General features: G+C 41.1%; 4 protein-coding genes and 3 non-coding genes across 12 annotated transcripts; 2 read left to right on the top strand and 5 right to left on the bottom strand.

The window, feature by feature from the left end:
• Window positions 1-104: 104 nt before the first annotated feature.
• nedd1 (NEDD1 gamma-tubulin ring complex targeting factor) lies at window positions 105-8,619 on the bottom strand. 2 transcript variants are annotated; one of them, XM_067235520.1, is made up of 17 exons: window positions 8,538-8,619; window positions 7,438-7,581; window positions 7,188-7,282; window positions 6,936-7,052; window positions 6,555-6,695; window positions 5,569-5,798; window positions 5,250-5,454; window positions 4,202-4,382; window positions 3,811-3,936; window positions 3,677-3,727; window positions 3,457-3,564; window positions 3,304-3,357; window positions 2,950-3,104; window positions 2,021-2,216; window positions 1,336-1,471; window positions 958-1,024; window positions 105-761 (listed from the first exon to the last, which is right to left on the bottom strand). In XM_067235520.1, the coding sequence occupies exons 2-17, from the start codon at window positions 7,571-7,573 to the stop codon at window positions 657-659; spliced, it is 2,103 nt and encodes a 700-aa protein (XP_067091621.1). In that variant the 5' UTR covers window positions 7,574-7,581; window positions 8,538-8,619; the 3' UTR covers window positions 105-656. The 2 variants fall into 2 exon arrangements, with proteins under 2 accessions (XP_067091621.1, XP_067091623.1); XM_067235522.1 differs by having other exon boundaries at window positions 8,542-8,613.
• A 1,573-nt stretch (window positions 8,620-10,192) lies between these two features.
• c4h15orf40 (chromosome 4 C15orf40 homolog) lies at window positions 10,193-13,678 on the top strand. Of its 5 annotated transcripts, none has more exons than XR_010876577.1 (5): window positions 10,193-10,411; window positions 10,488-10,617; window positions 11,106-11,233; window positions 11,355-11,498; window positions 11,931-12,851. XR_010876577.1 is itself a non-coding variant. In XM_067234851.1 (5 exons), exons 1-4 carry the CDS (start codon window positions 10,253-10,255, stop codon window positions 11,445-11,447), a joined length of 510 nt encoding a protein of 169 aa, XP_067090952.1. In that variant the 5' UTR covers window positions 10,193-10,252; the 3' UTR covers window positions 11,448-11,471; window positions 13,634-13,678. The 5 variants fall into 5 exon arrangements, 4 of the variants coding, with proteins under 4 accessions (XP_067090952.1, XP_067090953.1, XP_067090951.1 ...); XM_067234851.1 differs by lacking the exon at window positions 11,931-12,851 and adding an exon at window positions 13,634-13,678 and having other exon boundaries at window positions 11,355-11,471; XM_067234852.1 differs by having other exon boundaries at window positions 11,355-11,460.
• A 1,256-nt stretch (window positions 13,679-14,934) lies between these two features.
• Window positions 14,935-20,172, top strand: cart2 (cocaine- and amphetamine-regulated transcript 2). The gene is made up of 4 exons (XM_067234934.1): window positions 14,935-14,978; window positions 19,294-19,462; window positions 19,715-19,798; window positions 20,065-20,172. Exons 2-4 carry the CDS (start codon window positions 19,298-19,300, stop codon window positions 20,170-20,172), a joined length of 357 nt encoding a protein of 118 aa, XP_067091035.1. The 5' UTR covers window positions 14,935-14,978; window positions 19,294-19,297.
• Window positions 20,173-21,063: 891 nt separating this feature from the next.
• zgc:114188 (40S ribosomal protein S17-like) lies at window positions 21,064-24,324 on the bottom strand. The gene is made up of 5 exons (XM_067235478.1): window positions 24,272-24,324; window positions 23,552-23,703; window positions 23,006-23,111; window positions 22,051-22,116; window positions 21,064-21,192 (listed from the first exon to the last, which is right to left on the bottom strand). The coding sequence occupies exons 1-5, from the start codon at window positions 24,272-24,274 to the stop codon at window positions 21,115-21,117; spliced, it is 405 nt and encodes a 134-aa protein (XP_067091579.1). The 5' UTR covers window positions 24,275-24,324; the 3' UTR covers window positions 21,064-21,114.
• Window positions 21,274-21,400, bottom strand: LOC136942620 (small nucleolar RNA SNORA71). Its single transcript, XR_010876615.1, has one exon. It is a non-coding gene; the product is annotated as a small nucleolar RNA SNORA71 (small nucleolar RNA).
• LOC136942622 (small nucleolar RNA SNORA71) lies at window positions 22,335-22,461 on the bottom strand. Its single transcript, XR_010876617.1, has one exon. It is a non-coding gene; the product is annotated as a small nucleolar RNA SNORA71 (small nucleolar RNA).
• Window positions 23,204-23,330, bottom strand: LOC136942621 (small nucleolar RNA SNORA71). The gene has a single exon (XR_010876616.1). It is a non-coding gene; the product is annotated as a small nucleolar RNA SNORA71 (small nucleolar RNA).
• Window positions 24,325-26,240: the final 1,916 nt, after the last annotated feature.

Genomic DNA, 26,240 nt, shown 5'->3' with positions numbered 1-26,240 from the left:
ATGTTTCTTAAACCCAACCAATGTCTAGGCATTAGCTGCAGTTCAGCTTAACTAATAAGAACAAGGTCTCTACGAGGTAATTTCTCAGATCTCAAGTCTTAAAGATGTATATTTAGAATCACTACGGTGGACTGTATGCCATATACTTTACGGGATTCAGAACAGCTTCCTATTGTTGGATGTGAAAGTATGCATAACTTGGGTTAAAATAGACCAAAGCATTACCTGCCATATTCTATTCACTCTTGGTCTCCGAGTTGTTAGCGGCCCTGTACGAAAGCCACTGAAACATTTGTCAATGCTGGGACCAAAGGGAAACCAAGTATGTTGTTTAATGCTTTGGTAATATAGGCAATGCAGTCCAACCAAATGGAGCACGTCTTAGCCCTTGTCTCTCACAAGTGAAGGCACTTCCAAATAAATTGACTCTAAACCCCTTTGTATGCAACATCCAAAAGGAGGCTGGTGAGATGCAAAGAGCCGATTCCATTTGCCTGCTTATGGAGGTGAATCTGGTGTCACACCAGTGGCCGGAGTACAGACTGGGGCATGCATCTACTTTACACAGACCTGGAGCTCTCAGGAAGACTTTTAAAAATGTCATGAATGACAAGTCATATTTTACATACAATATTAGTTGTGTAAAGGCCTGTATGTCAGTAGTTTGCCCTGAGTCGCTTGTTCTCCTCCTTAAGCTTCTCAATCTCCTCCACCAACGAGTCGTTGACAGAGTACTTCTCTATGAGGCCGTGGATCTCATTCTGAAAGACACAGAATGAGGTTTCATTTGAGCCTTTTTGTTCTTTTGTGGGGGACAAAAGTGATTAGTGGAGTGGATCTCTGACTTAGATGTAACTGAACAAGGTAAGAACATCAAGGATGTCTACAATGCTTTACTTCTGTTATTAACACCTCAATTCAGTTCAGGGAATGTGGAGCCCACGCAACACAACATACCAGCTGGATGTAGAACTGTCTGACCATTTCCACCTGGAGGTTAACAATGTCTCGGTGGCATGTGTCCCTGAGGAGGAAAAGGGTGGCAAAACAAGTTTTCAGCAGAACAGGGGTCACCAAGTAAATATTTCTAATCTACATTGATTAGTAGATTGTGGAGTTGCTGCATTTATGACAAAACGAATCTTGCTGAAGATCAAAAGCGTGAATCACAAAGATGTCATTCAAAGTCCACTTTTATCAGTTGAGCCTACACTGTACAAGTATATCTGTGCCCAGCTGGTCCCAAATATTTGTAATATTAATAATGGCCTTCAGAAGAGAACAAATCAAAGCTATTGTACGTCTGATAGTTGTGAGATGAAATGGTTCACTGACCTGAAGTCCTCCAGGGTTTCGTGGATCATGTTGCGTATGAAGTTGATCTGCAGGGATGTGAGTGGAGCTCCGCCCCCCTCGCCACCTATGGTGTCCGTGATGCGCGTGGACAGACTGGACGCCACCGCAGCAGAGTCTGGTCACAAAGCAGAATGCTTGAATTCAGTGTTGACGATGACACGTTTGTTTTTTTCCATTTATGGTTTAACTCTTTGTTAACCATATGTTATGCTCCAAGTCGGTCAATGAACAATCCTATATGTATATATTAAATACTTATTCACAAATCATTTGTTTTTACAGCACTTCCAAAGCCCCAATTTAATCACAATGACTGTAACCCCTACGAGTATCAGCTTTGAAATGGTACCAAATACAAATTTCTCCTCAAAATATGTTTTAATTACTAAACCATATATCAATTCCTATTTTTGATAATGCACATTTAAACAGCAAACTGAGTTTGTAACACCATGTACATACATTTTGGTTTCATGTGAAGCTAGACACTTACCTGGCCAAAGACCCCTAGCATAACTCTGCAAACGTTTTATAGAACTCGTATAAACACAAAAGTTTCTCCTTGGCAGAATATATTTGTATTTATACTGTACATTTATGGAGCCCTGGTTGAATAAGAATTGGTGAGACACTTATATTTGACCCTGATGAGAAATGACATCACCTGGTGCTTTAGTGGTCGAGGTTCCATTGACAGGCGTGTCATATCTCAGTTGGGCCTGCAGATCGCTGCCCCGCATTAGGCTGGGCTCTGGGGTGAAACAGGGGGGCACTTTTTGGCTACATGAGGTCTGTGCTGCTGCTGATGCAGGGGGGGCCACACATCCCCCCTCCAGACTGGAACCACTGGTCTTGTCACACTGTGGAAAAGAGGCAACGAGAAACTTCAGGCAGAGGAATGATTGGAGTGATTCAAGTGGCTACTGAGGGTGAGGACGACTGTTCTACGATGCGGAAGCTAGCGAGTTGTGATTTTCCCCAATTCTGGGAAGCTTCTTTCATTTACGTCCCCCATTATCAAAGCACCATCATAATGAAGAGAAAAATGGACGTTAATATGCTTTACTATATTGAATTGATCGTTTTACAGTTGTAATGCATCCTTTTCTAACTAAAGGGTACCGACCCATTATAGGGTGCATATGTGCAATAGAGCAGAGAACAGACACAGTAAGTAGTTGCACACTGTAACTAAGTAACAGACAAATTGGCCTTGAGCCAGAAGAGGAAACAAAGGGAGGAGACAGACCCAAACATCAGAGGGGAACCAAGGTCAGAGATAATGGGGGGAAAAGCCAAGAGATAATTGGGGGGTTTCGACAGGTGCATATGACAGAGGGGCGCCCACACCCTGTTGTTTGTTCTGGATTATTAAAAGTTGACTGAAGCAATAGATTTTTTTTCGCAGCAGCTGCCTGCAAGTGCTTGTATTAAAATGCATCAAGAATTCTTGGTCTGTTTCAAGTTGGAGTAATTTTGACTCACGCCCAAACCTGGAGGATCATTGTTCCAGAAATGGATCAACTTCAAATCGGATTAGGGAAGGCGTACGACCCAGACTGGAAGCTCGTCAACACCACAGGCAGAACTCACCCTTTGCGTCAATGCCTGGGGAGGGGCCTCCTCCTCCTTGATTGGTGGAGGGGTTTGGAAGACGGTCAGGGGGCTGTAGCAGCGACTGCCCGTGGTGCCCAGAGGGGTCTTGCGAAGGGGAGGACCTCCGGAATAGGAGGATTGGGAATCCAGTTCTAAACACAAAGCCCATCGGCTCAGAATGGACACAGGCTTAATCGGTGTATCATTTCTTTCTTCCAACCCTCGCTCATCGGTGGTAATGTGAAGCAGTCAGGGGGGGGGGGGGGGACATCATTTCGTATAGAGCAATGTAACCAAGGACAAGATTTAAAGAGCACCTTGCTTGAAATGTCAACATCAACATGTTTTTACCAAAGTCTTTTTTTGCACTCAGTGAATCAGTCCTCATGCCTTGAGCTTTGTAATCTGGAGACACAGAAAGATGGAGAGGAAGAGAGACAGAAAGATAAACAAAAAGGAAATATGTAGAACAGGTGGAATTGCAGAAGCATCTGAGCATCTCACCATCCCTGACGGGGGAGAAGATGTCCATGCTGTTCCTTCCCGTTTTCTGGGACGTATCGGTGCTGTGCTGCCCCTCTCCCGCGCGCATGAACACATCCACACTGGTTCCTTCATCGTGTCCAAGGAAAAGCAGTGAGGAAATCAAATGTAAACAGATTCCTCATTGCCCGACTTTAAATGAGTACAACCAGAAACTGCTCTGATGCAAATCTCAACATACCGTTGCCTTTGATTCCTCCTGGAGCATCTCCTCTCCCGAGAGCTTTGTAGTCTAGAAGAATGTGGGGGGGGGGGGTTAGACAGAAGGATGGTTGAGGGAGATACACAGACTCAATAGGTGGGGGGCGAGCTCACCATCTCGAACGGGTGAGAAGATGTCCAGGCTGTTGCGGCCCACGGAGCTAAACTTGTCCATGCTGGGCAGGCGGTCACCACTTTGGTGACCTTCGGCCTCCCTACTCAACCCCTCCACACTGGATCCTGTAAACGGAACAAGAGGTGGGCTCCCAAACCATACTGACAGGGCTCGGCAAGTGCAGTAGCAAAGGGGGAAAGGTTCAGGTTCAAAAAGTTGGAAATGCCACTGTGTGTTGTTCCACCCGTGCACTGCGCTGACTGACTCCCATCATCTAGATCAGCTAATCAACACAGCTTACAGAGCAGATACGTGACATCTGCTTGACTGATTAAAGGAAAGGATGGAAGGACACCACTTGACATAAATCAGATCCAATTACAGTCTAACCTGTGCCTTGCACCTGGCCCTCCCCCCTGTCTCCATTGTTGGGGGGAAATACAGACGAGGCGGCTGCAGATGTGGGTGTGGTCACACCGGTGATGGTCGGAGGGGCGGACCCATGGATACTGCCCAACTTGGCAGAGATCCTCTTGCTGCTGGATGTCTTGCTGGAAACTACTTTGCTTGACTAAAAAATAAAAAAATAGGGAAACATTATGGCAGAATGAACCCATTTTGCCATTGGAAACATACGCAACACAAGCTTAATAACCAACATTGAGGTTAGACCAAGATCTAGCCAAGGAGTCATTCACAAACTCATACTTGCTATGTAACATTATACACTGTGACACCTACATGAATTGCCAGATCTACCAGCAAATTGTAACCAGAAATGAGTAACGGGCACTGTCTCAGTGAGCAGGAGATATTACTGGACTAGCAGCTGAGAGGAGCAGTGTGTTCACTTGCTTGCTGTGCACACTGGTTCATAAGCTGTCATGGTGTAGGTTGTAATAAGAACAGGTTGTCTAATTTGCTTAATGTTTAGTCTGATGTTATATTAGCTTTTATCATGCCATATTTTTGAATGTGCATTATAAGTATTGTAGTATTGTAAGTATTGTAAGTATTGTATCGTGGAGTCAGGTGGCTGAGCGGTTAGGGAATCAGGCTAGTAATCTTAAGGTTGCCAGTTCGATTCCCGGCCGTGTCAAATGATGTTGTGTCCTTGGGCGAGGCACTTCACCCTACTTGCCTCGGGGGAATGTCCCTGTACTTACTGTAAGTCGCTCTGGATAAGAGCGTCTGCTAAATGACTAAATGTAAGTATTGAGGCCCTTCACTTTATGCATTTTGTTATGTTACAGCCTCCCTCCAAACTGGACATTTTTATTGTATTTTTTATCCAAACGCAATACCTCGTAATGACATCGCAGTTTTCTTAAAAGATATTTGGGCTGTTTATTCGCAGTGTAAAGATCTGAGACTTATTTTTTTTTACCAAAGACACCTGTCTGTATCACTTGACAAGCATTCCCAGTGTGTGTCTGACCTTGAGATGCCTACTGTAAGAGCTCTGGAAGCGCAGGCAGGTGACAGATGTCTTGTGGGCGGCGGCTGTTTTGGTGGGAGCACTGAGGTTGCGCAGGTCATACTGGTAGATGCGGCCCTGCGTGGAGCCCACGACCAGACCTGTTCCATCTGGCGTGAAGTCAATCGCCGTCAGTGGAGACTCGATCCGTATGCTGCTCAGAATGCTGGCGGAGGGAAGGAGATGCATACAAAGTGAGACACACTCAAAACTATCAAATCGCGCAAAACAGTTTCCATGAAACTTGAACACATTTCGGCGCCATGATAAGGGCTCTTACATCTTACTGGAGGTGTCATAGCAGATGATCTTTTTGTCCAGGCCTACAGTGACAAACAGCAGGTCGTTGGTGGGGGAGAAAGCCAGGCCAGAGGCTGGGGCCTTGTGGGCTCCGTCAAAAACATGCAACTCCTTCTGGGTGTTGGAGTCCCACAGCACTACTGTGCCACTGTCCGACACACTTCCCAACAAGGAGCGCTTCACAACAGAGTACTTCAGATCGTGGATGGGCTAAGAAAAGAGCGAAAGGAGGACAGAGTTATAGAGAAGAAAAGTACAACTTCTTACTCTATGCTTACAATTGATCATTTAAGTGCACTGGTTCCAGGCATGCAAACAGGTCAGGGGTAAAAAAGGTGAGAACGATACGGCGAACTCCCGACCCTCTAGGGGGGTCCAGGGGCATGCTCCCCCGGAAGAAAATGTTGCAAGTTAAACGTATCAATCTAGTGCACTTTGAGAGCAAAATTAAGAGTCTCTCCCCACTCTACCCCTGATTGGCTGTGAGGTTTAGGCATTAAGAGTGACGATTAGTTCCAGAGACAGTTGTAAAGATGCGAAGCACGGGTAAAATGCTGTGTTGGCCAAGGCCACAACCCCCCTCATCGGATCTGCACAAATCACGTAGGTGACCAATTTTGGTTACAAAAAGGGGTGAGTATCACCTAACGGTGAGGAGTTTGCATGCCTGTGGTTCACTTGCTCAAAAATAGAGGATACGGGTGTGATAATGAATAAGATCTCTTTCACTCACTCATGACACTTGATACGTCATGTATGTACATATTATACAGTTCATGTGGTTTTAGCCTGGTGACGTGGCCATTTTTCAAAAAGTGATGTCAAACAAGTGACAAAAATATAATGTAGAACTCTGCTCCAGCACCACTGGAGGATGCCTTAGCAGCTGGAATATTGTTAGATAAAGTCAAGAAAACAAACATAGGTTACAGTTCCATTAGTGAAGGAAATCGTGTTGGCACTTACTTGGTTGGTGCCATGGCCAAAAGGCTTGCTGGACAGGTTGGTGGTGACACTGTGCAGAATGATGTCACCACTAGTGGAGCCAGAAGCTACGTAACTGTCACTGCCGTTGAAAGTGACGGATGTCACTTCCTCCTTATGATCCTGAAAAAAGAAAACGAGGGATTACATAAACTATACCCTATTATAGGCACAATAGGAGGAACATAACAGTAAACATATTAGCTTGGCACACAGAACAGTGACGGATGAAAGGTCTAGAAAGTGGAGACCCTACTGCAGACTGATATTCGTAACTGCGTGTGTACACATGTAGAGGACAAACAGCACCTTTCAAAACACTTTGAACCTAGTTGTGTCTAAAGTGGTGCAAGGCCGAGGTACCATGAGGTTACGATGGAGCCTCTTGGTCTTCAGATCCCAGATGTTGACCGAGTTATCCAGACCTCCACTGACCAGGTACAGAGAGGAGGAGTTCAGGCTCACACGGGTCTGCTTTTTCTAGAGTGGAGATCGAAACGGTTCGGATACGATACATTCATTCACTTATCACATTAGTTAAATGGATGGCCGGTTCACGAGTGAAAGAGCCAAGAGTGCGTTCCATCTTAAAACCTTTATCTGAACACTACTCACCCCTTCTCCGAGTTCTAAGACTGGGACAACAGAGCTCTTGAGGCTTGATACCACCAGTTTATCTCCCAGGCTGCTGGCACTGACAAGGTACTGATCTGAAGGGACTCCCATCAAAGACAAAAGCCTTTTCAAAGATTTTTGCATGCAACACCAAACCAAACAACATCCATCATTGCTGTTATGAGGGGAACAATAAGTGATTTTTGTGGAAGATCTCATCAGTCAAAAAACATGATACTTTCAAGGATACTATTGCTACTCCAGCACACCTGGGCAACAGGGTGTGTGGCGCTATGTGGGTTGAACTGTTCCAACACGGTCATAGACGCGGAATCCCATATCTTCACACAGTCCCCTGATGATACCAGCCGTGTCACCTCCTCCATAGCAACAGCTAGAAACACAGGAGCAGCTGTCAGCTGTTGGGCTAGCATCCAAACACACGTCCATGTGGTCTGAAAGAGCCAAATCAGTTGGACTACGGACTGTTGAGGGAGATGCTTTCACTGCAATCTGAGCTGCCAAAGGAAAGACTTCTTGAGCTCATGAATCGTTTTAAAAAGAGTGTATCCATGTAATAATTTCCAAACCTTTTGGATATGAACTAATCTCCACACTTTCTCAGTTCCTCATTTGCTAATAAATTGAAAATATGCATGTTGTTGTGATCACTGTCAATTGCGAATTTAACAGAACGTGTTTCAGAGTAATAAACGTTCTACAGAAGTGACATATCTACACAAGATACTAGTTACCTCATTATACTTGGTTAGTACTTGCAAATGTAGGCACCGAAAAACTGACTGCTTTAAGTGGGTGTTTTACAGACCCTGGCTGCTAGTTTGAAATGTCAACTGTCAATGCTAGGCTATAGTAGTAGTACCCAGCCAACCTGTTAGTTAGCTAGCTAGCTATACTGAGAAAAAAAGGTTCCAGTGCCTACCTAAATAATGCAAAAGTGTAAAAAAAAAATTGAGTTTAAGTGCATGTACCAAATTGTATATGTCAGTTTAAATTAATGTATTAGGCCCTATGTTGCATGGATTATTTAGACATGGCCATGGGAAAAAGATTTTATGATAAGTATTGGATAATTAGCATTTTACATTGACTACCATGTAACCATACTAGGCATCCTAACTTTGCAGCCTAATGACTAGACTAGCTTTATTTGTTTTCAAGATAGCTAATTGCTAACTAGCTAGTTAGGCTAACAAACAGTACGTGCACATCGACTAGTGACAAGCATAACTAGGTAGTGCTAGGTAAAAAGTTTGAATTACTCATTATAATCCAATAGTAACACAATGTTTTAACAAGCTAGCTAACCCCATATTACTTGGAACATACCAACCGGTTTATGAGTTAACTTCAAAACTTCAGAGATTATTGTCCAACGAGGAGCTCAAACGTTGGCTTTGCCAAGTATTTGAGGCTGCCTTGAGTAACAGGCAGTTCGCAAAATGATTCGCTCCAATTGAATGACTCTTTGATGGAATCATGTCTGAATCACGCTCAGTCTCTGATACGTCGTTTTGACCGAATTCAGACATTGACAGGCCGCAATATGCTTCTGCGTAAGGGTAAGTATGGATACCTTTTAGTTTTTAAGCATGACGCCTCATAATATCCTCAATATTGGGTTACATATAAATGCAACGGTCACAGATGATGAATTTGAAATATATTTGAAAAGTTTTGAATATGTTTGAAGACGTAGCATTGTTTTAAGAGATTGGCCTACAATAGGTTATGCATTTGAACCTGTCCTGAAAACGTTATAACGCTGATGAGTGCCAGGTACAAAGTGTAGAGGCGTTTGTGTAATTTTTCCTCTTGGGTCAGTTTTGACCCATAACATCAGCTCCAGTATTCGCATCTTAGGAGAGCTTAATAAGCAATCAAAGGAGCTACGGTTGCTTGGAACTTGCTGTGGTGCATTGCAAAACCATAGAGTAAATATTTGCTGCTGTAGCCTACATAACAATTGAATTAATCAGATTGATTCCGAAATTCGTCTTCCATAGTAGGCTACGCAACTTAACTTAAAGGTAGGCCTACGTTTTTTTCAGTAACAACGTTTTGTCTTTACAGTGTTGACAGCTTTAAGTTGTTAAGTAGCTTACCTAAATTGTTCATATTAAATGTGACTATAAACTATTTTGGAGACCGACGACATAATGATTATCAAAGACCAATTTTCCGCCAAGAACAGATCACAAATTGGTAGACCGTGATATTAGAAGAATAATCATTCACACAGAAATACACATTCAATCATAAACCGTGGCCGGCATTTTGTTGTTTTATGTGTTCTTCTTTAGGCTACTAGCAGCCCGCATCACATCAATCAAATTGATGTAGGCCTGAGTGAGTGACCGAGTTTAGAAATGCGATTCCTGTAAGTTTATGTTCGCCGACTTTGAGTTCTGTGCATACTGAGTCAAACTAAAGAGATGAGTCAAAAGAGTCATTCTTTTCGATCAAATTGAAAAAGCTTGTTCAACCACAATCGCAGCTAGCTTCGGCTGCAACAACCGCCACTACGGTAAGCCAAATGGTCCAAAAGGTTAGAGACCGCTGTTGTTGATAGGCTACATCAAACTCAAATGGATTTTGTTTTAAACTATTTGAGTTGTATTTTTTCCTTTTTTTATTAACATTGTCAGAAGACATTTACATCTTTACAATAAGAGCAAAGTCGTTTCATATACAGAGTTCTATTTAAAAATCAAAGTAGGCTACAAACAAAAGATTCACTGTTTAAACAGAGGGGTAAATGATAGGTCTCAATATAAAGAGGAGTAGTTCAGTTATGTATAAATGTCCATAGTTCTCACAGCTTTCCGGCTTGAAAGTCCTTTTAAATTATATCTTTCAAAATGTTTTTTTTATATCTAACTAGAGATTATGCATGGTCTGCGCAGACTTGACACGCGCAGTAACACATAAATACACGCGCAGAAGCAGTGTCATATCAGCAACGGTGTTTCCGGGTCGTAGTCATTCACTTTTCCAAAAGTAAACATCTCTACACATTGGACACCTAGAACACTAATTTCTCAATGTCCAAAGTAACCATTTCACTCATTTTAAAGAGAGATTTGCATATATACAGTAACATTCTGTTTCACTTCCGCCGAAATTATCTACCTACCTTCCGAGGATTCACCCTCATTCGAAATTTATCTGAGAAGCACCAAATGCCAAAGAAAGACAAAACGGTAGGATCAAGTCGTATGCAGTTATGTCATTTGACTTAGCAAGTTGTGCTAATGACAAAGAATTTGGATTTTCCAGTGTAAAGGTTCACAGAATAAGAAGTCGGAAACATGCGTGTCCCCATCAGGTCCTGTGGCTTGTAACAAGAGTGGAGATGTTACAATTTCAGTGCACGCGAAGCCTGGCTCTAAACAGAACGCGATTACAGGTGTGTAAATATGCTGTATTTACTTTGCTAAAATTAGTACTGACACTCCCGATATTTTAATTTCGGGAGTGTCAGTGTATTTTATAAGTTTCTCCCAAATTGGCAAGTTGAGATACTTTTAGCCTTAAAATGTTTTGTGAGTAAGGCCGTGTTGTAGAAGTATATGGGTCTAAGATCTAACAGGTTGCTAACTTTCTTTACCTCCACATTAGTCTGTAGACCTGCCTCACTGACAAGGGCTGAAGAACTAGCCTAGCGTCTTTTACCAAATATTAACACATTTTATTAAGCACTCAAATTGTAATGCTCTCTTTTTCTTTCTATTAAGAGTTTCTTTATTCTTTGTCTGCTTTTTACAAACATTGCCGTTTCGCCAAGCAAGGAGGCTTGAAATTCAACTTCATAATAAAGTCATTTATGGTAGTCTGTAGTAATCTAATAAGATATAACATATCTACTGTGTCAGTAAACAGTCTTCTCTACTCCAGATGTGAGTGCTGAAGCTGTAGGTGTTGCCATTGCTGCACCACCAACAGATGGGGAAGCCAATTCTGAACTGGTCCGGTACCTCTCTAAGGTTCTGGACCTGAAGAAAAGTGAAGTAACTTTGGATAAGGTGTGTGCTGAACTATTCAATTTCAGTCTTATGCCCATCACATAATTATTGAGATTTTCAACTTTCACGGTAAATGTATAAATGAGTGTGCTGAAAACATAATTTGACTTATTCTTACCAGGGCTCTAGATCCAGAGAGAAGGTGATCAAGCTGTCAGGATCCCTAACCCCAGAAGAAGTGCTGGAAAGGTTAAAGAAGGAGGCAACTGGATAACCATAACCTTATGGTCTCTAAAGGGTGAAGTGTTCTACCTAGATTATAATGGTACTGTCTTCGCATTCATGTTGCACAGGCTCTGCAGCCCCCCCATCACCACCACCACAATATAATAAGTACAACATACAACATTTTGTTTTCATCACTGTCTCAAATAATTGGTTACACACACTGCAAAATGTAGAAGTTTTTACTGAACATGCAGTAACTACCACTAATGCAATGGTTCTAAGGATATATTTAGGTCTACCTTTTTTATGATATGTGTAAATGTGCAGACTGCACCTTTAAATGGCCTTAAACAACCTGTCAGTAGTGTTCCTAATAAGGATAAGAACTTTAAAAAGCAGTCCAAAACTTTGCCAATTGACTTAAATGACCTGCTAGACTACTTCAAAGGATTCATATTAATGCCTGATACCAAGACCCCTGGCTGTGAAAAGTGATTATACATTTTTTTTTTATTCCCTGTGCTGTCAGCTGTTGTGGTGGTTAGATGAGAGCCTGATGGGGTGTTCACTAAACTAAGGCAGCCAGTGAAGAGGAAGATGTGCGTCAGCATTAAGCCAAGGCATGGCATGCTTTGCCCTGGCTGAAGGAAACAGAAAATGAAGGGTGACTCATGCCTGGTGGGGGAAAGGAGAGCTCAGTGAGAGGCAGAAATATGGACTAAGGGTCTGGGACGAATTCTCAGATCTCGCTAGGCTTGAGAGCTTTCAACGTTTGCTGAAACTAATGTGAAGTGCTGCCAGGGTACAATAATATATCTTTGAAGACTGAAGGATTTGATTGGTTATCAAAAACAAGGCAATTCAAGGCACTTCACATTGTTTTTATGCATTTATTGTTATGGCATGTTTAGTATAACAGTTGCTTAAAATATCTGTGATCCACAATTAATAAAAATGCTCCCCAAAAAGGCTTTTTCTTTCTAACTATACATCCAACAAATCCCTTTGTAACATAATGATATATGGACATTAATAATATGAGAATCAATACAATACATACTAGTGGTGTAGTCTAGTATGAAGTTGCTGTCAATTTACCAAGCCCTTTCCTCCTCGTGTCGTCGCCCCAACCCATATATCACTCATTTTATAGTGCATATCACAAAGACTACACTCCTGTGTTCTAATTCAGGAGAGCATAGCCGTGTCTCAGGTTATGTGGGTAACTATTCTCTCTCGTTTCCGCAAGGGCAAACGGAGTGTTTCGCTTCTGCGTTAGGATTTATATCTATAAACAAAAAGCAGTAACCACAACTGACACTGCTTGTAACAATAGCCAAATATTAAAGACAGTTTTAATGAATGATAAAGGATTTTAAATGACAAGGTTTTACATTTTAATAATCCAATGACCTTTTTCCTACTGGTATTTTTCATACATTCAAGTATTATGAACATAATTGTTTGTTTTGTGGTAGAATAATTTTGTTTTGTTTTTTAACTAAATAAATAAAAATGAATGCCTAGTATTCACGCCCCTTGCTTTGAATCTGTAGCTGCACATGAAGAAACTTTTCCCAGAGGCTACATGGACTAATAATTACATTTTAAAACATTTTTACATATAGAGCTCCTTCTTCCACTCATACCTCTGGGAATAAGCTTCAGAGAGTTCAGCCCACACGGTCTCTCAATGTGTTGAGAGACCTTACAAATGCGTGGCCTGTACAAACTCTAAATGTGATACACCCCATATATACTGATTAGCAGTTCTACAGCCGAAAAAGCTCAAGCATCACAGTTTCTGTATCCAACTAAGCAAACCATGATTTTTTTGGCTGAATAATTTATGTTCAGATCACAAGTAGAAAACACTTCTATGTGCATGTAAGGGAAACTCATTTTCTTTCAGAGAACTTTGTTGGCTAACAGCCTCTGAACATACTTAGCACAGTGTGCTGCCAAAGTCAATACAATGACATATTAAATGGATGGTCTTTCTCTGGGGTGGCTGTTCCAATCCGTTTTCTGATGGCCTTGGCCTCCTGTGCTTAGCTGCCTGTCAGGATGAGGGATTGTGTAGGTGCTGCGAAGAGCCTGCAAGTGACATGGCATTTCAATTTCAGTGCTGGAGAACACTAAAGGGCTGTTCTGTGTTCGCTCCTGCCTCACAGTGCTGTAGGAAAGATTTCTGACATGCATTGGTCTATCTCTCTTGTGTCCAATAAACAGAATGACAAATCTGGCAACTATGGCAGCGTGTCTGGGAAAGTGAATCCTCCTTCCCAGAGTCTTCAGAGTCTTTGAATAATTGCATACCATCTTTCATATATTCATTGTAAGGCTGGGTGTCAAACCTGCCCCCACCTCTCATATGCTAAAGTCTGGAGTTTCTGGACGGTCTCAACTTGATGGCTCTCACATCCCATTCAAGATTTGATCTGATTGGTTGGTCTTGTGTATAAAGCGAATTGTAATGCATTGTTCTTTGGATTCTTCATCTCCTGAGACCTTCTCCTCAGTTCTCCCTTGTCCTACTGTCCTACTCCTTGCACAACTCATGCTTTCTCTCTGATTTACAATGATCATGGTAGAGTAGGTAAGATTTAAAGCCTTCATTTTGTAACATGTTTGCCTTGTAATTGATTTCATTCATTTGCAATGTTATTAAATGCGTATTTCATTTAACCGTACTTTGACCATTCTTGCTCTGATTTAACCCAGAGTCAAATAACTGTAATTCTATTTGTATTAGCATTATTTACATTAAGTAGACGCTCTTATCCAGCGCGACTTACAGTAAGTACAGGGACATTCCCCCGAGGCAAGTAGGGTGAAGTACCTTGACCAAGGACACAACGTCATCTGGCACGGCCGGGAATCGAACTGGCAACCTTCTGATTACAAGCCCGCTTCCCTAACCGCTCAGCCACCTGACTCCCTATTATTTGGTTAATGCTAATAAACTGTTCAGTTTCCCATCTTCCTTTAAACGATAGGGGAATTCGTTTTGGTTGCTATGTTATATTTAACCCCCTACAATAGTGTATGGGAATAAAAGCCACCCGCCAATGATTATCCTATAATTATTGTCTAGAAAAAACATCTTGAACACTGTAAAACAATGAAATCACACAAAGAAGGCTAATCACACATAGAAGGCTAATGTAGTCCTCTTAAATACATCTAATAGAATGGTCCACATCCTTTATTTAACTCTTAACACCAGCAGAGAAAATGCCCAAACTATTTAAAATGGCTATTCACGCTTTTTACTTGGTCTGTGAAAGCAATCCTAAATTTGAGACAATAAGTTTGTATATTCTCTGCTAACTTGTGCGTTTTATCCTGTCTGCCTGTGGCGTGGATTTCTAGCTGTAGAAGAGCGACAGTGGAGACACCAGCACCTTTCTGAAATATTTCGAGATTTTCAATTAGAGGCCGCACGCCAAAGCACTGAAAAAAAATTGTAGGCGGTTGCATGCAGCCGCATACGCGCGCTCAATGGGAAAACCATTTTTTGTGGGAGGGGAACAGAAGCGCTGAAAAGAAAAAAAGGTAAACTCTCCCCAACTCGGTCCCAAAAATAAACAGTCACACTGTCTTCTCTGATCAGGGTGCTCTGCTTTGTTCCTAAATGAGGGTCTTGTCATATCTTCCTTTAAATCAAAGTAATACATATAATAATATATAAATATTGGCTACATATTTTGGAACGTTTTTCACATCTGAAAACAGGTTTCTCTCAATAGGACTGTTTGGAGAATGACCATGATGTCCTAATGTAATGAAGTTAGAATACAAGAAAGGACATCAAAGACAAAAGCAAATTATATATGGTTTTGCAGACTATGACAGACTGACTCTCTATTCTCATGTCATTATTATTTTGCCTTAATTGACAGTGCCTAAATAGAGACCATTTTGTGAGAGCCAGTCACTCTATTGATAAAAACTTTAATTTTAATTTACTTACCTCTGTAAATACATGTTAAAAGGTTTAGATGCCCCCAGACCATCAACACCCCAAAAATGACATTTCCAATTGTTAAATACATCATATAACATTAAGTGCCAAATAACATATATACATATTGTGGGAGTAGAATGTGTGTTGAGGAGTGAGCTAAAACACTGAGATCAACTGGGGGAGAACGAGGTGTGATGTGGCACATGGCTGTCCCTCCTCGAATGATCCCATAGGATGTACTAAGCCGATCGGAAAGGAGACAAACGGCAACCAAATCTTGCCCCATAGCCAGGCAGAAAGTCACAGAGGAACAAGGGGAGGATTTTAAACCCCTTTACTCACCCCTCTGCAGATAGGTATTTTTAGCATCTTCACAGCTTTGAATACGGTGCAAATACCCATCGTGCCCCGGGCCTATGGAACTGGTATGCTTTCATCCTGTTACGCTTTCATTATGACGGGGCTCTTATTATAAACTCTACTGGCCAAATCCTCCCTTACATACCAAAGCAAAACTCATAATCTTGAATAAATGCCCTGTTGTGGTTACATAACAACATTTTCAAATAAACATTGGTTTGGATATACATATGATACACAAAAAGGTTCTTAGTCAAGATTGTGCATTTCAGAAACACTTACCTGCAGCACTTATTTTCTATCCAAGAATAAGATTAAGGTAAAAGTTTTGGAATTTTAGAGAACGCATGGAAGCTTGCTAGAACACCAACTGCTTTTTAATCATTTATATAAAAATCATATCTTCATGGCCTGGCACCTATTCATGAAACTGGATGGAACTGGTCTTTTGCACACACGTGGCAAAGACTATCATTGCTTCCCTTATGCTATGGCATATGAACATTCTTGCTTCAGCATATTTCCATTCCTGGAGTATTCCTCTTGAGTTCACCTCACTTCTTAGTTCCCCTGCTGATAACTCTGTAATGTGGCATAAAATGAAGAGTTTAAGGATGGTCGATCATTAAATTAAAAAACAGAACACCTTCTGTTTCTAACACTGGCGGTCAAGCGTCTGTAAAATATCAAAAACATTGTTGGATGACAACAATCATTTGATCACGTCAATAATGAAAAACCCCAAAGCAACAGCATGGTTCTTCATGGATAAAAATGATGATAAGACTGATTTGGGAGCTATGAGGGAGGAGTCGGTACTCCAAACAACAAATGTATCCATTGGAGTTTGTTTATTATGTCCCTGTTGTGTCTGACGCACACAACAGCACTGTTTTTTGTTTCCCAACACTGTGTGAGTTTTGGATATCTAAAGGCTGTGTTTGGGCACTTAAATAACTCATGGATAAATCTCCTCAAACTGTTAACAATATCAACCTAATAACACAACATTAAGAGAAAGCGGTTATTTAGTCTGTAGTATGTCTCTGCATTCCCTGCAGAGTAGATTCTCAAGGGAAAAAAGTGACTAACTAATCAACGTATTCCAGAAAAACTAAACTTGCAACCTTTGTTGGAGCATTTGAGTCACAGAAATCCAATAAATGCAATGTGTGAATAACTACTGTCACGGCCGGTTTATCTCAAAGGGCTACATAGTTGTCGGTGGCAAATATTTTATTGTTCATGTGATCAAAATATATTTATAGGGCGTCCTGGTGGCTCACCACAATGAGCGTGTACCGAAGGTCTCAACGCAGTCATATGGGTTTGATTCTGGCCTTGGCCTTTCCTGCATGTCTTTCCCCTTCCCCTCTGCCCCCATGTATTTCCCTCCAACAGTTTTTTTTTTATTAAAGCAGAAAAAAGCACAAAAACCCATATTTGTTGTGGGGCATTTTCTCTTTTTCGTTTTCACAGTTATCAATGTGTTTTTTTATAGTGTGTTCCTATGTCCCTTCTAATATGTTGTCAGTTGCTGGCTTCTCATTTGCTTGTCAGTTGCTGTTCACTAATCAGTCTATCAAAAAATGTTGACAATGACAATCATTTTAATGGTAGGTATATTTTAACAGTGAGAGAAAGAATAACAACAACAAAATCCAGTAAAACGCATGCCAAAATTGTTAGAAATGTATTTGCATTTTAATGAGTGAAATAAGCAGTTGTCTTTTATACAGGTAATGAATGAGCTGAAATTAAGAGTACACTCCTATGCTCGTAATCTCAGTTTGTTATTTGTATAAAAAACACTTGTTCACAGAAGCAATCAATCAATCAGATTCCAAACTCTCCCCCATGGCCGAAACCAAAGAGCTGTCCAAGGATGTCAGGGACAAGATTGTAGACCTACACAAGGCTGGAATGGGCTACAAGACCATCGCCATGCAGCTTGGTGAGAAGGTGACATCAGTTGGTGTTAGTATTCGCAAATGGAAGAAACACCAAAGAACTGTCACTCTCCCTCGGTCTGGGGTTCCATGCAAGATCTCACCTTGTGGAGTTGCAATGATCATGAGAACGGTGAGGAATCAGCCCAGAACAACACGGGAGGATCTTGTCAATGATCTCAAGGCAGCTGGGACCAAGAAAACAACTGGTAACACACTACGCCGTGATGGACTGAAATCCTGCAGCGCCCGCAAGGTCCCCCTGCTCAAGAAAGCACATGTACAGGCCCTTCTGAAGTTTGCCAATGAACATCTGAATGATTCAGAGGAGAACTTGGTGAAAGTGTTGTGGTCAGCTGAGGCCAAAATCAAGCTCTTTGGCATCAACTCAACTTGCCGTGTTTGGACGAGGAGGAATGCTGCCTATGACCTCAAGAACGCCACCCCCCCCCCCCCCCCCATTTTTTTGTTGTTATTTTGTCTTTCATTGTTCAAATCCTAACATTAAAATTATAGACTGATAATTTTTTTTGTCATTTGGCAAACGTACAAAATCAGCAGGGGATCAAATATTTTTTTCCCTCACTGTATTTTTTCTCCAAGTAAATCAGAAAAAGTCAATCCAGCATGAAACAATCTGTGCTTCAGATATTTTGTAATTAATTCTCATGGTGTATCAAACAATTATGTCTGTGGAAACTTGGATGATTATTGTATCCCTAGTACTTGCCTGGCATATGCCTGACTAATGCAGCAATTTAGAACAGCGATTTACAGCTTTGGCTTGTGTTGTCACTGCCGTAGATAGTGCAGACTACTCCTTATATATAAACATTTTGCTAATTCATGGTAGCCTTCATTTACCATTGGTACATGGAGCCGCTCTGCAAATAAATAGGCTATCAATGAACTTGACTCCTCAGATCAGTACTGGGCAGACTGGGCTAGTTGACTATGTCAGTTTGTTGTCAGTGCTGTGTAATGTGATTAGACCATTCTGCTTTGAAGTTATTCATCATGAAGCGTGTACAGAGGTGTGCCATAGGAATGTGCCATTCATGTCTATTGGTAAGCCTTGATATTACCATGCTGCTATACCAACCACTGTTAGGCCGATTTAAATTCATGTTATTGCACGCTCATATTTAAAATTTCATTCACAAATAAATTCACAGTTACCTAAATAAACTGTAAATCACCCCCACTCAAATATAGGCATACATTTGTAGTATTAGTCCTTAACACATATTGAACAAGAGCCAACATCACAACATTTCATAAACATTACCAGTTATAAGCACATTTCAATAAATTGTATTAAAGCAGGGTTTGATACCTGAACTATCTATTTATTTGTTATTTACCACCCTTAAACTGTGTAATGTATAAGGGAATTTTCTTAAACGACCTAGACAAGTAGACAAACTACGTAATTTCACTTACGTAGTTCAGGGAATCAATGTACAAGGCGGAGCTAATTCAGGTCAAAGTACATACAAAAACTGTAGAGCATACAAAAAGAGGGAAAACTGCGGCTATTGGTCAATTGAGCCGAATCATCCAAAGAGCAGAACTTCTTGCACCTTAGTAACAGACGCGCCTCCCCAGATCAGCACAATGGAGAGCTCCAACTTGTGGCCGAGAGTTCTGGTTTGCGCTGCGCTGCTGTTCCTTCTATGCGGTGCTGAAACTAACGAATCAGAGATGGAAGGGGATTTGGAAACGAGAGCAGTACAGGACTTCTATCAACAAAATCCAAATCTAACGAGCGAAAAACGTCTTGTAAGTTAACTTAAATGTATAGCATTTTCTCATTCAACAGCAGCGATTATTGGTGTATCTTGCTATTTGTTAAGACAGCTTTTCTTTAGGCTACTTCCCCAGAAACCAATTATTTTATTGTATCAAAGTAAACCAAATTTGTTGCAGATCATATACTTTTTATCTTATGGTTATTAAGTTATTTTTTTGATCTTCTGAATTAGGCAATTCATAGACACAGTTGATGTTACTAATTAGTCATTGTCTAAACAGCTTGGAGCTCTACATGACGTTCTCGAAAAACTGCAGACCAAAAGAATTTCCCCATGGGAGAAGAAATTTGGACAAGTTCCAACTGTAAGTGATCTGCGCCTTCACATGTTAAATGACTTCGATATAGCTTCATGTTGATTTCATCAATCGTTTAAACAAATTTAAATTGACTGACATTTGCATTCATTAACTTAAGCTAGTCAATATTTTAACTTTGTATAATCTTTAAGCTATAGCAGATCATAATAAAAAATATATATAAGCCTAACTACAACGGCTAAATAAATGACAACGAATTACTAAGTGTTTACATTGAATTAAAAAAAATCCTTTATTGTTATGTTTTCCAGTGCGACATGGGAGAGCATTGCGCAGTGAGGAAAGGGGCACGCATCGGAAAGATGTGCGACTGTCCGCGCGGGGCGTTCTGCAATTTCTTTTTGCTGAAGTGCTTGTGAATATTTTGTCATTGCGTTAGGTGAAGTTAGTTTATAAATCGTTGTCTTTGATGTAGCATAGCTATCTATATTGTAAATTAAAGACGTCGGTTGTTTTTTTTAACGGAATGTTGTTCTCGCTTCACTGTAACATTGGTTATATGTTGGTCTTTACAACACAACATAATGACTTAGAACAGTAAAGGCTATTAGTTACCTTAGCTTGACCATCTAATTTTTTTCATCCGTGTAGTATAACCCTAGTTTACAATGGTCTCAGCAGAGCCCTCACGATGCCAGGACACGTGCTACATTCAAAAGTGAAATGTCGAACTTAATTTTGGTTTCGACAGTCTTTTAGCGAAAAGCCGTGCGTAGTGACGCACAAATACTCAAGATTCCGCACCAACGTGCCCATCGTTAAGTCTGAAGTAAAATTACCATGATCTGCCTACTACAGGCAAAGGTGACAATGGGTATGGGTGTTTAGTGCACAACATGCAAATATCACTGGTCCAGGTATGTGCTAGTTTATAGACAAACCTTTTTGTCAGCTTGAAAGATTTGTCCATGTGGACTACAAAACCATTGAATACAATAATTACAGAAAACATTCTTACTGTGCCAATTTTAGTTCTCCAAAAACACAAAAATCTGGATTGGCAAATTGATGTGGATTTACATTTATTGAATGGGTATAAAGCCCTTAGACTAGTAGTATATTTTATTTGGTAAGCACTCCCAAGTTCTCACATCAAAGGGAATATTAAGGAAGGCTGCAGCTTGCCAGTGGCCATACACTTGCTGTCCGCTGAAATTATTCTAACATTTCCAAAAGCATGCCCGTCATCCAAATCAAATAGCTGACAAGCATCGTGTTCCACATCGAAATGAACTCACAGGACAAACGGGTCTCTTTTTTGTTTTGTTTTTTTACTTTATTAAGAGATATTAACAAAACGCCTAGACTCCTCGAGGTGTCTTGAAGTTCATTCCAACAGTGGGCTGGGTGACCTGTAGGTTGGACAGTCCACCAAAGTCCTGCAAGGATTGAAAGCAATACATACTTTGCTTAGACAAAGATTACACTGAGGAGACATGTAGTTAAGTGCATGGGAATCATGTTTGAAAGCTACAGGGTTTATCTGGAACAAGCATTCCAATAAACACGGGAAAGCTTTCAATGTTTTTTTTCCTGTACTATCAATGACCTGGCAACAGTCATACCATAGTCACTTTCGATACAGGGTTTAGATGACATGTGCACCATGATCACACCAGACTACACTGAGCACCAACGTCTTGGACAGCACCGGTTCTTTGGTTTTGCTTTTCATCACAATCAAACTGGTAGAACAAGACTAAGGACCCAAACACTTCTGAACATTGGCATGTCAACATCTACTGTATGTCAACTACACAGCCAGCAGAACACCAGAGGGTTCACTACTCAATACTAGTAAGCTCTAAAAGAAAGGCCAGGTTACCATTTGCCCAAGTACCTAAAAGGAAATGCCTATGATCTGAAGCATATCACATAGGTGTAGTAGTATTGTCAATGTCACAGATACAAGCAGGAACTGAAGACAGAACAGACATGAAGGATTGTCGCCACTGGGATCACAGACTTGTCTCAAATGATTTAAGACCAAGTATTAAAACTCAATACTTTGTGACGAATTATATTGTCCAAGGACTTTGGTGGTTTTAAACAGGGGGACCAAGTACTACGTTGTCCAATTCATACCCTTTCTGAAACATTGGCACTCTATTAAGTGTTTGGTGCTAATATACATCTATATCTACATAAACACGTGGTCCAGTGCCAGACCAAATAAACAATGACATTTTCCCCCATTGTGGCTTTTAACCAGAACATTTGCAGTTGTAAAAACATACCAGAAGCTTGAGCATTTCCTTGGTGTCGGGATCCACCTCGATGAGTTCCTGATCCAGAGCAGAAACCTGGAAACACAAGAATGTGTTTAATCACACTATTACAGCCACAGCAAGAAATCAAGTAACATTCAAATGCCATGTCAGGCCATGGGTATAAATTATATATATATATTTTTGAATATATTAAGTTTGATGGTTCTTTTGCAGTGATTTGGGGACAATACATGTTGGGATTTTAAGACAATTTATAAGAATAATTGTTGGTTTCAGACGACAATGTAAGATGTATGAAAGATACAGGGTTTGACAGGAACATGGATTCCAACAAACACGGGAAAGCTTTCAAATTTGTTGTTCCTGTACTATCAATGACCCGGCGACAATCACACCATGGTCACTTTCGATACAGGGTTTCAATTACTTGAGATAAAATGTTAATAGATAAATGCCTAATCATAATACTGGTCCCAGACACACATTCATCTTTCTGTTGCAACAGAGAGCCTGTCTCAAAACTAGTACTGAATTTAATGTAGGTAGTTCAACCCATTATATGGATCTTCTAGTTCTGTTGCACTTGACTTCGTGACACGATTTGTCAAAAAAAAAAAATATATATATATAACTTTAGAGCCTCCTAACTACATACAGGGCCAAAAAGAAAAGACACAGTTTACTTTTGCTGGACTAGAGATGACCGGGCAACATTTATGCCACATACATTTGATATAGATCAAAAGAACTCAGCCAAGAATCCCAGTGAAATGATTAACTGATCAGCTGGGAACTTTTACATAAACACGTTAGGGAATGACATCAACCAAAGGGGTTAAACAAAAAAGGCTTCCCAGCCAATCACCAATGGGGCACACAAATGTAGAAGGAAATAAACATTCCATCATTAGGCTTAAGTGTGAGGGCCACCGTTAGATTAATAAATCAGGATAAGACTGACCTCTGGGACGTAGTTGTCCCTCCTCTCCCTCTCCTCCTCCTGCAGCTTGATGGAGATGCCTCTGACTGGCCCTCTCTGGATGCGCTTCATCAAATGAGTCACATACCTGAACAAAACAAGCAAGTCACTACACAGAATCTGCTCTACGGGTGGGAATAAGGGCAAGAATAATTGTTGGTTTCAGACGACAATGTTAGATGTATGAAAGACACAGGGTTTGACAGGAACATGGATTCCAACAAACACGGGAAAGCTTTCAAATTTGTTGTTCCTGTACTATCAATGACCAGGCGACAATCACACCATGGTCACTTTCGATACAGGGTTAAAATGACTTGGGATAAAATCATAATACTTCCGTGTCCCACTCACATTCATCCTTCTGTTGCAACAGAGCTTGTCTCAGAAGTAGTACTCAATTGAATATAAGTAGTTCAACCCATTTTACAGATATTCTAGTTCTGTTGGCACTTGACTTGACCAAATGGAAGACAACTCGCATTAAACGGCATCAGAGCCAACTACAGAAGTAGTTGGAAGACTCACCCAGCAATCTTGTTGCGCAGCTTCTTGCTGGGGATGATGGCGATCTCCTCACACACCCTCTTGTTTGTGTGGAAGTCATTTCCCAACCGAGTGTAATACTTCTCAATAATGACCCTGGCCGCCTTTTTGACCGTTTTAGTCCTGACTCGTCCCTGTTGGAACAAAAAGAGTTAACAATTGGAAAACTCTCTTGCCAAGTACACTGTATCAATATCAAACCTTTAAAACATTTGTTAATCGCTTATTAGGTTGAACTTAAGTCTTTGAATGGATCGGTTCTCCCCCTTTCCTCTCAAATCCACAATTTGATCACCAACTTGTCGGAATAGGCTACTTCCACCAACCAACACGCAGCAACATGGAAGACTAACCACAATAATGTGTCGGTTGCACAACTATTAACCTATGCCTACAATGTTATACGCAATTATATACGTATTTTTCCTGTTGAACTGCTGGCCGGTGATTTACGGTGTCTTTTTGTATGAACGTGTGAGGCTTTGCCCTAGCTAGCTCCATTCTGTCGTTAGCATCTTCGGGCTTCCTTACCCCTCAGGTACTCTTACTATCGCTCATAATAATGCATCGAAAAGAAATAATTCAATAAATCCAAGCACCTACTCTTTATTTTCAAATGCGTCGTAATAATTCACGGATTAATTTGATAAAAACGAAGGATTATGTTTGATTCGGAAGGACTGTAAATGTTCAGATACCCACCATGTTGAATCGGGCTGGTAGAAGAGACCCGACGATATCTCAGGCGGAAGTTAAAAAGGACATCGGAAGTGCAAATTCTGCACAAAGGCAGCATATTCTCTCTACCTCCTCTTACGGAGGGAGGAATTAAATGCATTCAATGATCAAACTGATTTTGTATAACAAAAGTGGAATCATAAACGTAATAGCGTGTTATCATAATGTGAGTAACATGTAAGCCTATTTGTTTTCATATTTCACAGCTGAGACACTTTGTTGAGGTTGCTTCAAAGCAAAGTTTTCCTTTGATCGTGTCATTTTACATACATTTGTCACTCAAAATTCGGTGTGGTAGACCATGCCCAGACAGCAGGCCCGGTTCTTGCCCACTTTAGTAGGGGGGGGGGATGTTAGTTGGGGGGTCCGAGGGCATCTCCCCCCGAATTTATTAGGATTCCTCTGGTAGGAGGAACCTATTGTTATTGTAGGTATTATAATTTTTATGCTGGTTCCATGGGAGTCTATGGCATCCACAAGTGAAATTTGGCATATTGAAACTACAGTGCACCACACCAAAAATGGCCCACGTGAGACAATAGGTGTTGCTACAGGCTAAGCTCCAATTTGTCAATTTTCAAAGTGATGCCATTTCCAGCCCATAAGTCCCAAAATTCTGAAACTTTTTACATTTGCCTTATTTATCATGAGGAAGAAAAAAATGTAGCAAAAAGGAATGAAATACAATGTAGCAGATTTATTTGCATATTGATGAATTTACACCTGTTGCACATATTTAATATGTCCAGAAATCAATGCCATATTGACCTAGGGACTTGATCTGTTCCACTCATGAGGAAGATCTACACATTGTTACCATGTATTGCTAACGCTAAAATATTGCGTTACACACACATCCTATAGTCATAAATCGATACCAGATTCAATCACAAGTTCATATGAAGACTCTTGACAATGTTTAGTACACAAATCTGAGAAATAGTTGAATGTAAGATGAAAATTTGATTTATTGTGAATATTTGAAATATGCATGCTTGGCTAATATTGCTAGGGCCTCTTAACATGACTGTCTCTCTTGCTCCTCAGTTCGCGCACTCCTAATTCTCACTGACACATCCAGGGCCCTGACACACACGCAAGCTTACATTTACATTTACATTACATTTAGTCATTTAGCAGACGCTCTTATCCAGAGCGACTTACAGTAAGTACAGGGACATTCCCCCGAGGCAAGTAGGGTGAAGTGCCTTGCCCAAGGACACAGTCAGTTGGCATGACCGAGAATCGAACTTCCAACCTTTGGATTACTAGCCCGATTCCCTCACCGCTCAGCCACCTGACTCCCTCTAGCTTGGAGTGACGCACATCCAACATGCCCAAACCTTCTGGCACGGCTGCCGTGATCAAGCCCTCGTCCCTCACTCCTTGACGTGAAGCAAAAGCCCTGGTGCATCTTGGTAGTATTGTATTTCCGATTTGGTATGCAATGGTAAAAAGTTGACCACATTTTGAAACATTGAAAGCATAAACCATGAGTACCAATGCCCATAGGTGGCACGCTACAGGCCACGCCCCAATTGTACATTTTCAAATTGACGGCATTTACACCCCATTATTTCTCATGGGGAACACAAAAGTCTGAAGAACCCATAATGTCGGCCGCATAGATTTTTCTCTACAGTGATAATTTGTGAAGAATTGTCCATTTTGAAATGTTTGGAGATGTGGAATCCGCCATTGCTGCTTGTAGATATATTTTATTTTAGTACTGTAACTCATGGCAAAATGGGGTGAGGCGGGGTCTGGTGAAGGGGGTTCAGTCGGTGCCTGTGTGACTGAGTCAGCAGGTGGGACTGAGTCAGCAGGTGTGACTGGGTCAGCAGGTGGGACTGGGTCAGCAGGTGTGACTGGGTCAGCAGGTGGGACTGAGTCAGCAGGTGTGACTGGGTCAGCAGGTGGGACTGAGTCAGCA

The sequence above is a fragment of the Osmerus mordax genome, chromosome 4, assembly GCF_038355195.1.
Source record: "Osmerus mordax isolate fOsmMor3 chromosome 4, fOsmMor3.pri, whole genome shotgun sequence".
Classification (NCBI taxonomy): Eukaryota; Metazoa; Chordata; class Actinopteri; order Osmeriformes; family Osmeridae; genus Osmerus; species Osmerus mordax.
Note: the sequence above shows the minus strand (reverse complement) of the source record. Positions and strands in the feature narration are given on the sequence as shown.

What these genes read in the sequence shown, in the direction of transcription:
- nedd1 (XM_067235520.1), bottom strand. Translation starts at nt 7,573, where the DNA reads ATGGAGGAGGTGACACGGCTGGTATCATCAGGGGACTGTGTGAAGATA. An exon ending in CTTCTCACCCGTTCGAGATG is followed by an intron (nt 3,728 to 3,810) that starts GTGAGCTCGCCC and finishes ACATTCTTCTAG; the next exon opens with ACTACAAAGCTCTCGGGAGA. An exon ending in GACAGTTCTACATCCAGCTG is followed by an intron (nt 762 to 957) that starts GTATGTTGTGTT and finishes TGTGTCTTTCAG; the next exon opens with AATGAGATCCACGGCCTCAT.
- c4h15orf40 (XM_067234851.1), top strand. Translation starts at nt 10,253, where the DNA reads ATGTCCAAAGTAACCATTTCACTCATTTTAAAGAGAGATTTGCATATA. An exon ending in TGCCAAAGAAAGACAAAACG is followed by an intron (nt 10,412 to 10,487) that starts GTAGGATCAAGT and finishes TGGATTTTCCAG; the next exon opens with TGTAAAGGTTCACAGAATAA. An exon ending in TAAACAGAACGCGATTACAG is followed by an intron (nt 10,618 to 11,105) that starts GTGTGTAAATAT and finishes TCTCTACTCCAG; the next exon opens with ATGTGAGTGCTGAAGCTGTA.
- cart2 (XM_067234934.1), top strand. Translation starts at nt 19,298, where the DNA reads ATGGAGAGCTCCAACTTGTGGCCGAGAGTTCTGGTTTGCGCTGCGCTG. An exon ending in TAACGAGCGAAAAACGTCTT is followed by an intron (nt 19,463 to 19,714) that starts GTAAGTTAACTT and finishes TTGTCTAAACAG; the next exon opens with CTTGGAGCTCTACATGACGT. An exon ending in AATTTGGACAAGTTCCAACT is followed by an intron (nt 19,799 to 20,064) that starts GTAAGTGATCTG and finishes TATGTTTTCCAG; the next exon opens with TGCGACATGGGAGAGCATTG.
- zgc:114188 (XM_067235478.1), bottom strand. An exon ending in CTGCGCAACAAGATTGCTGG is followed by an intron (nt 23,112 to 23,551) that starts GTGAGTCTTCCA and finishes TGTTTTGTTCAG; the next exon opens with GTATGTGACTCATTTGATGA. An exon ending in AGGAAATGCTCAAGCTTCTG is followed by an intron (nt 21,193 to 22,050) that starts GTATGTTTTTAC and finishes CAATCCTTGCAG; the next exon opens with GACTTTGGTGGACTGTCCAA.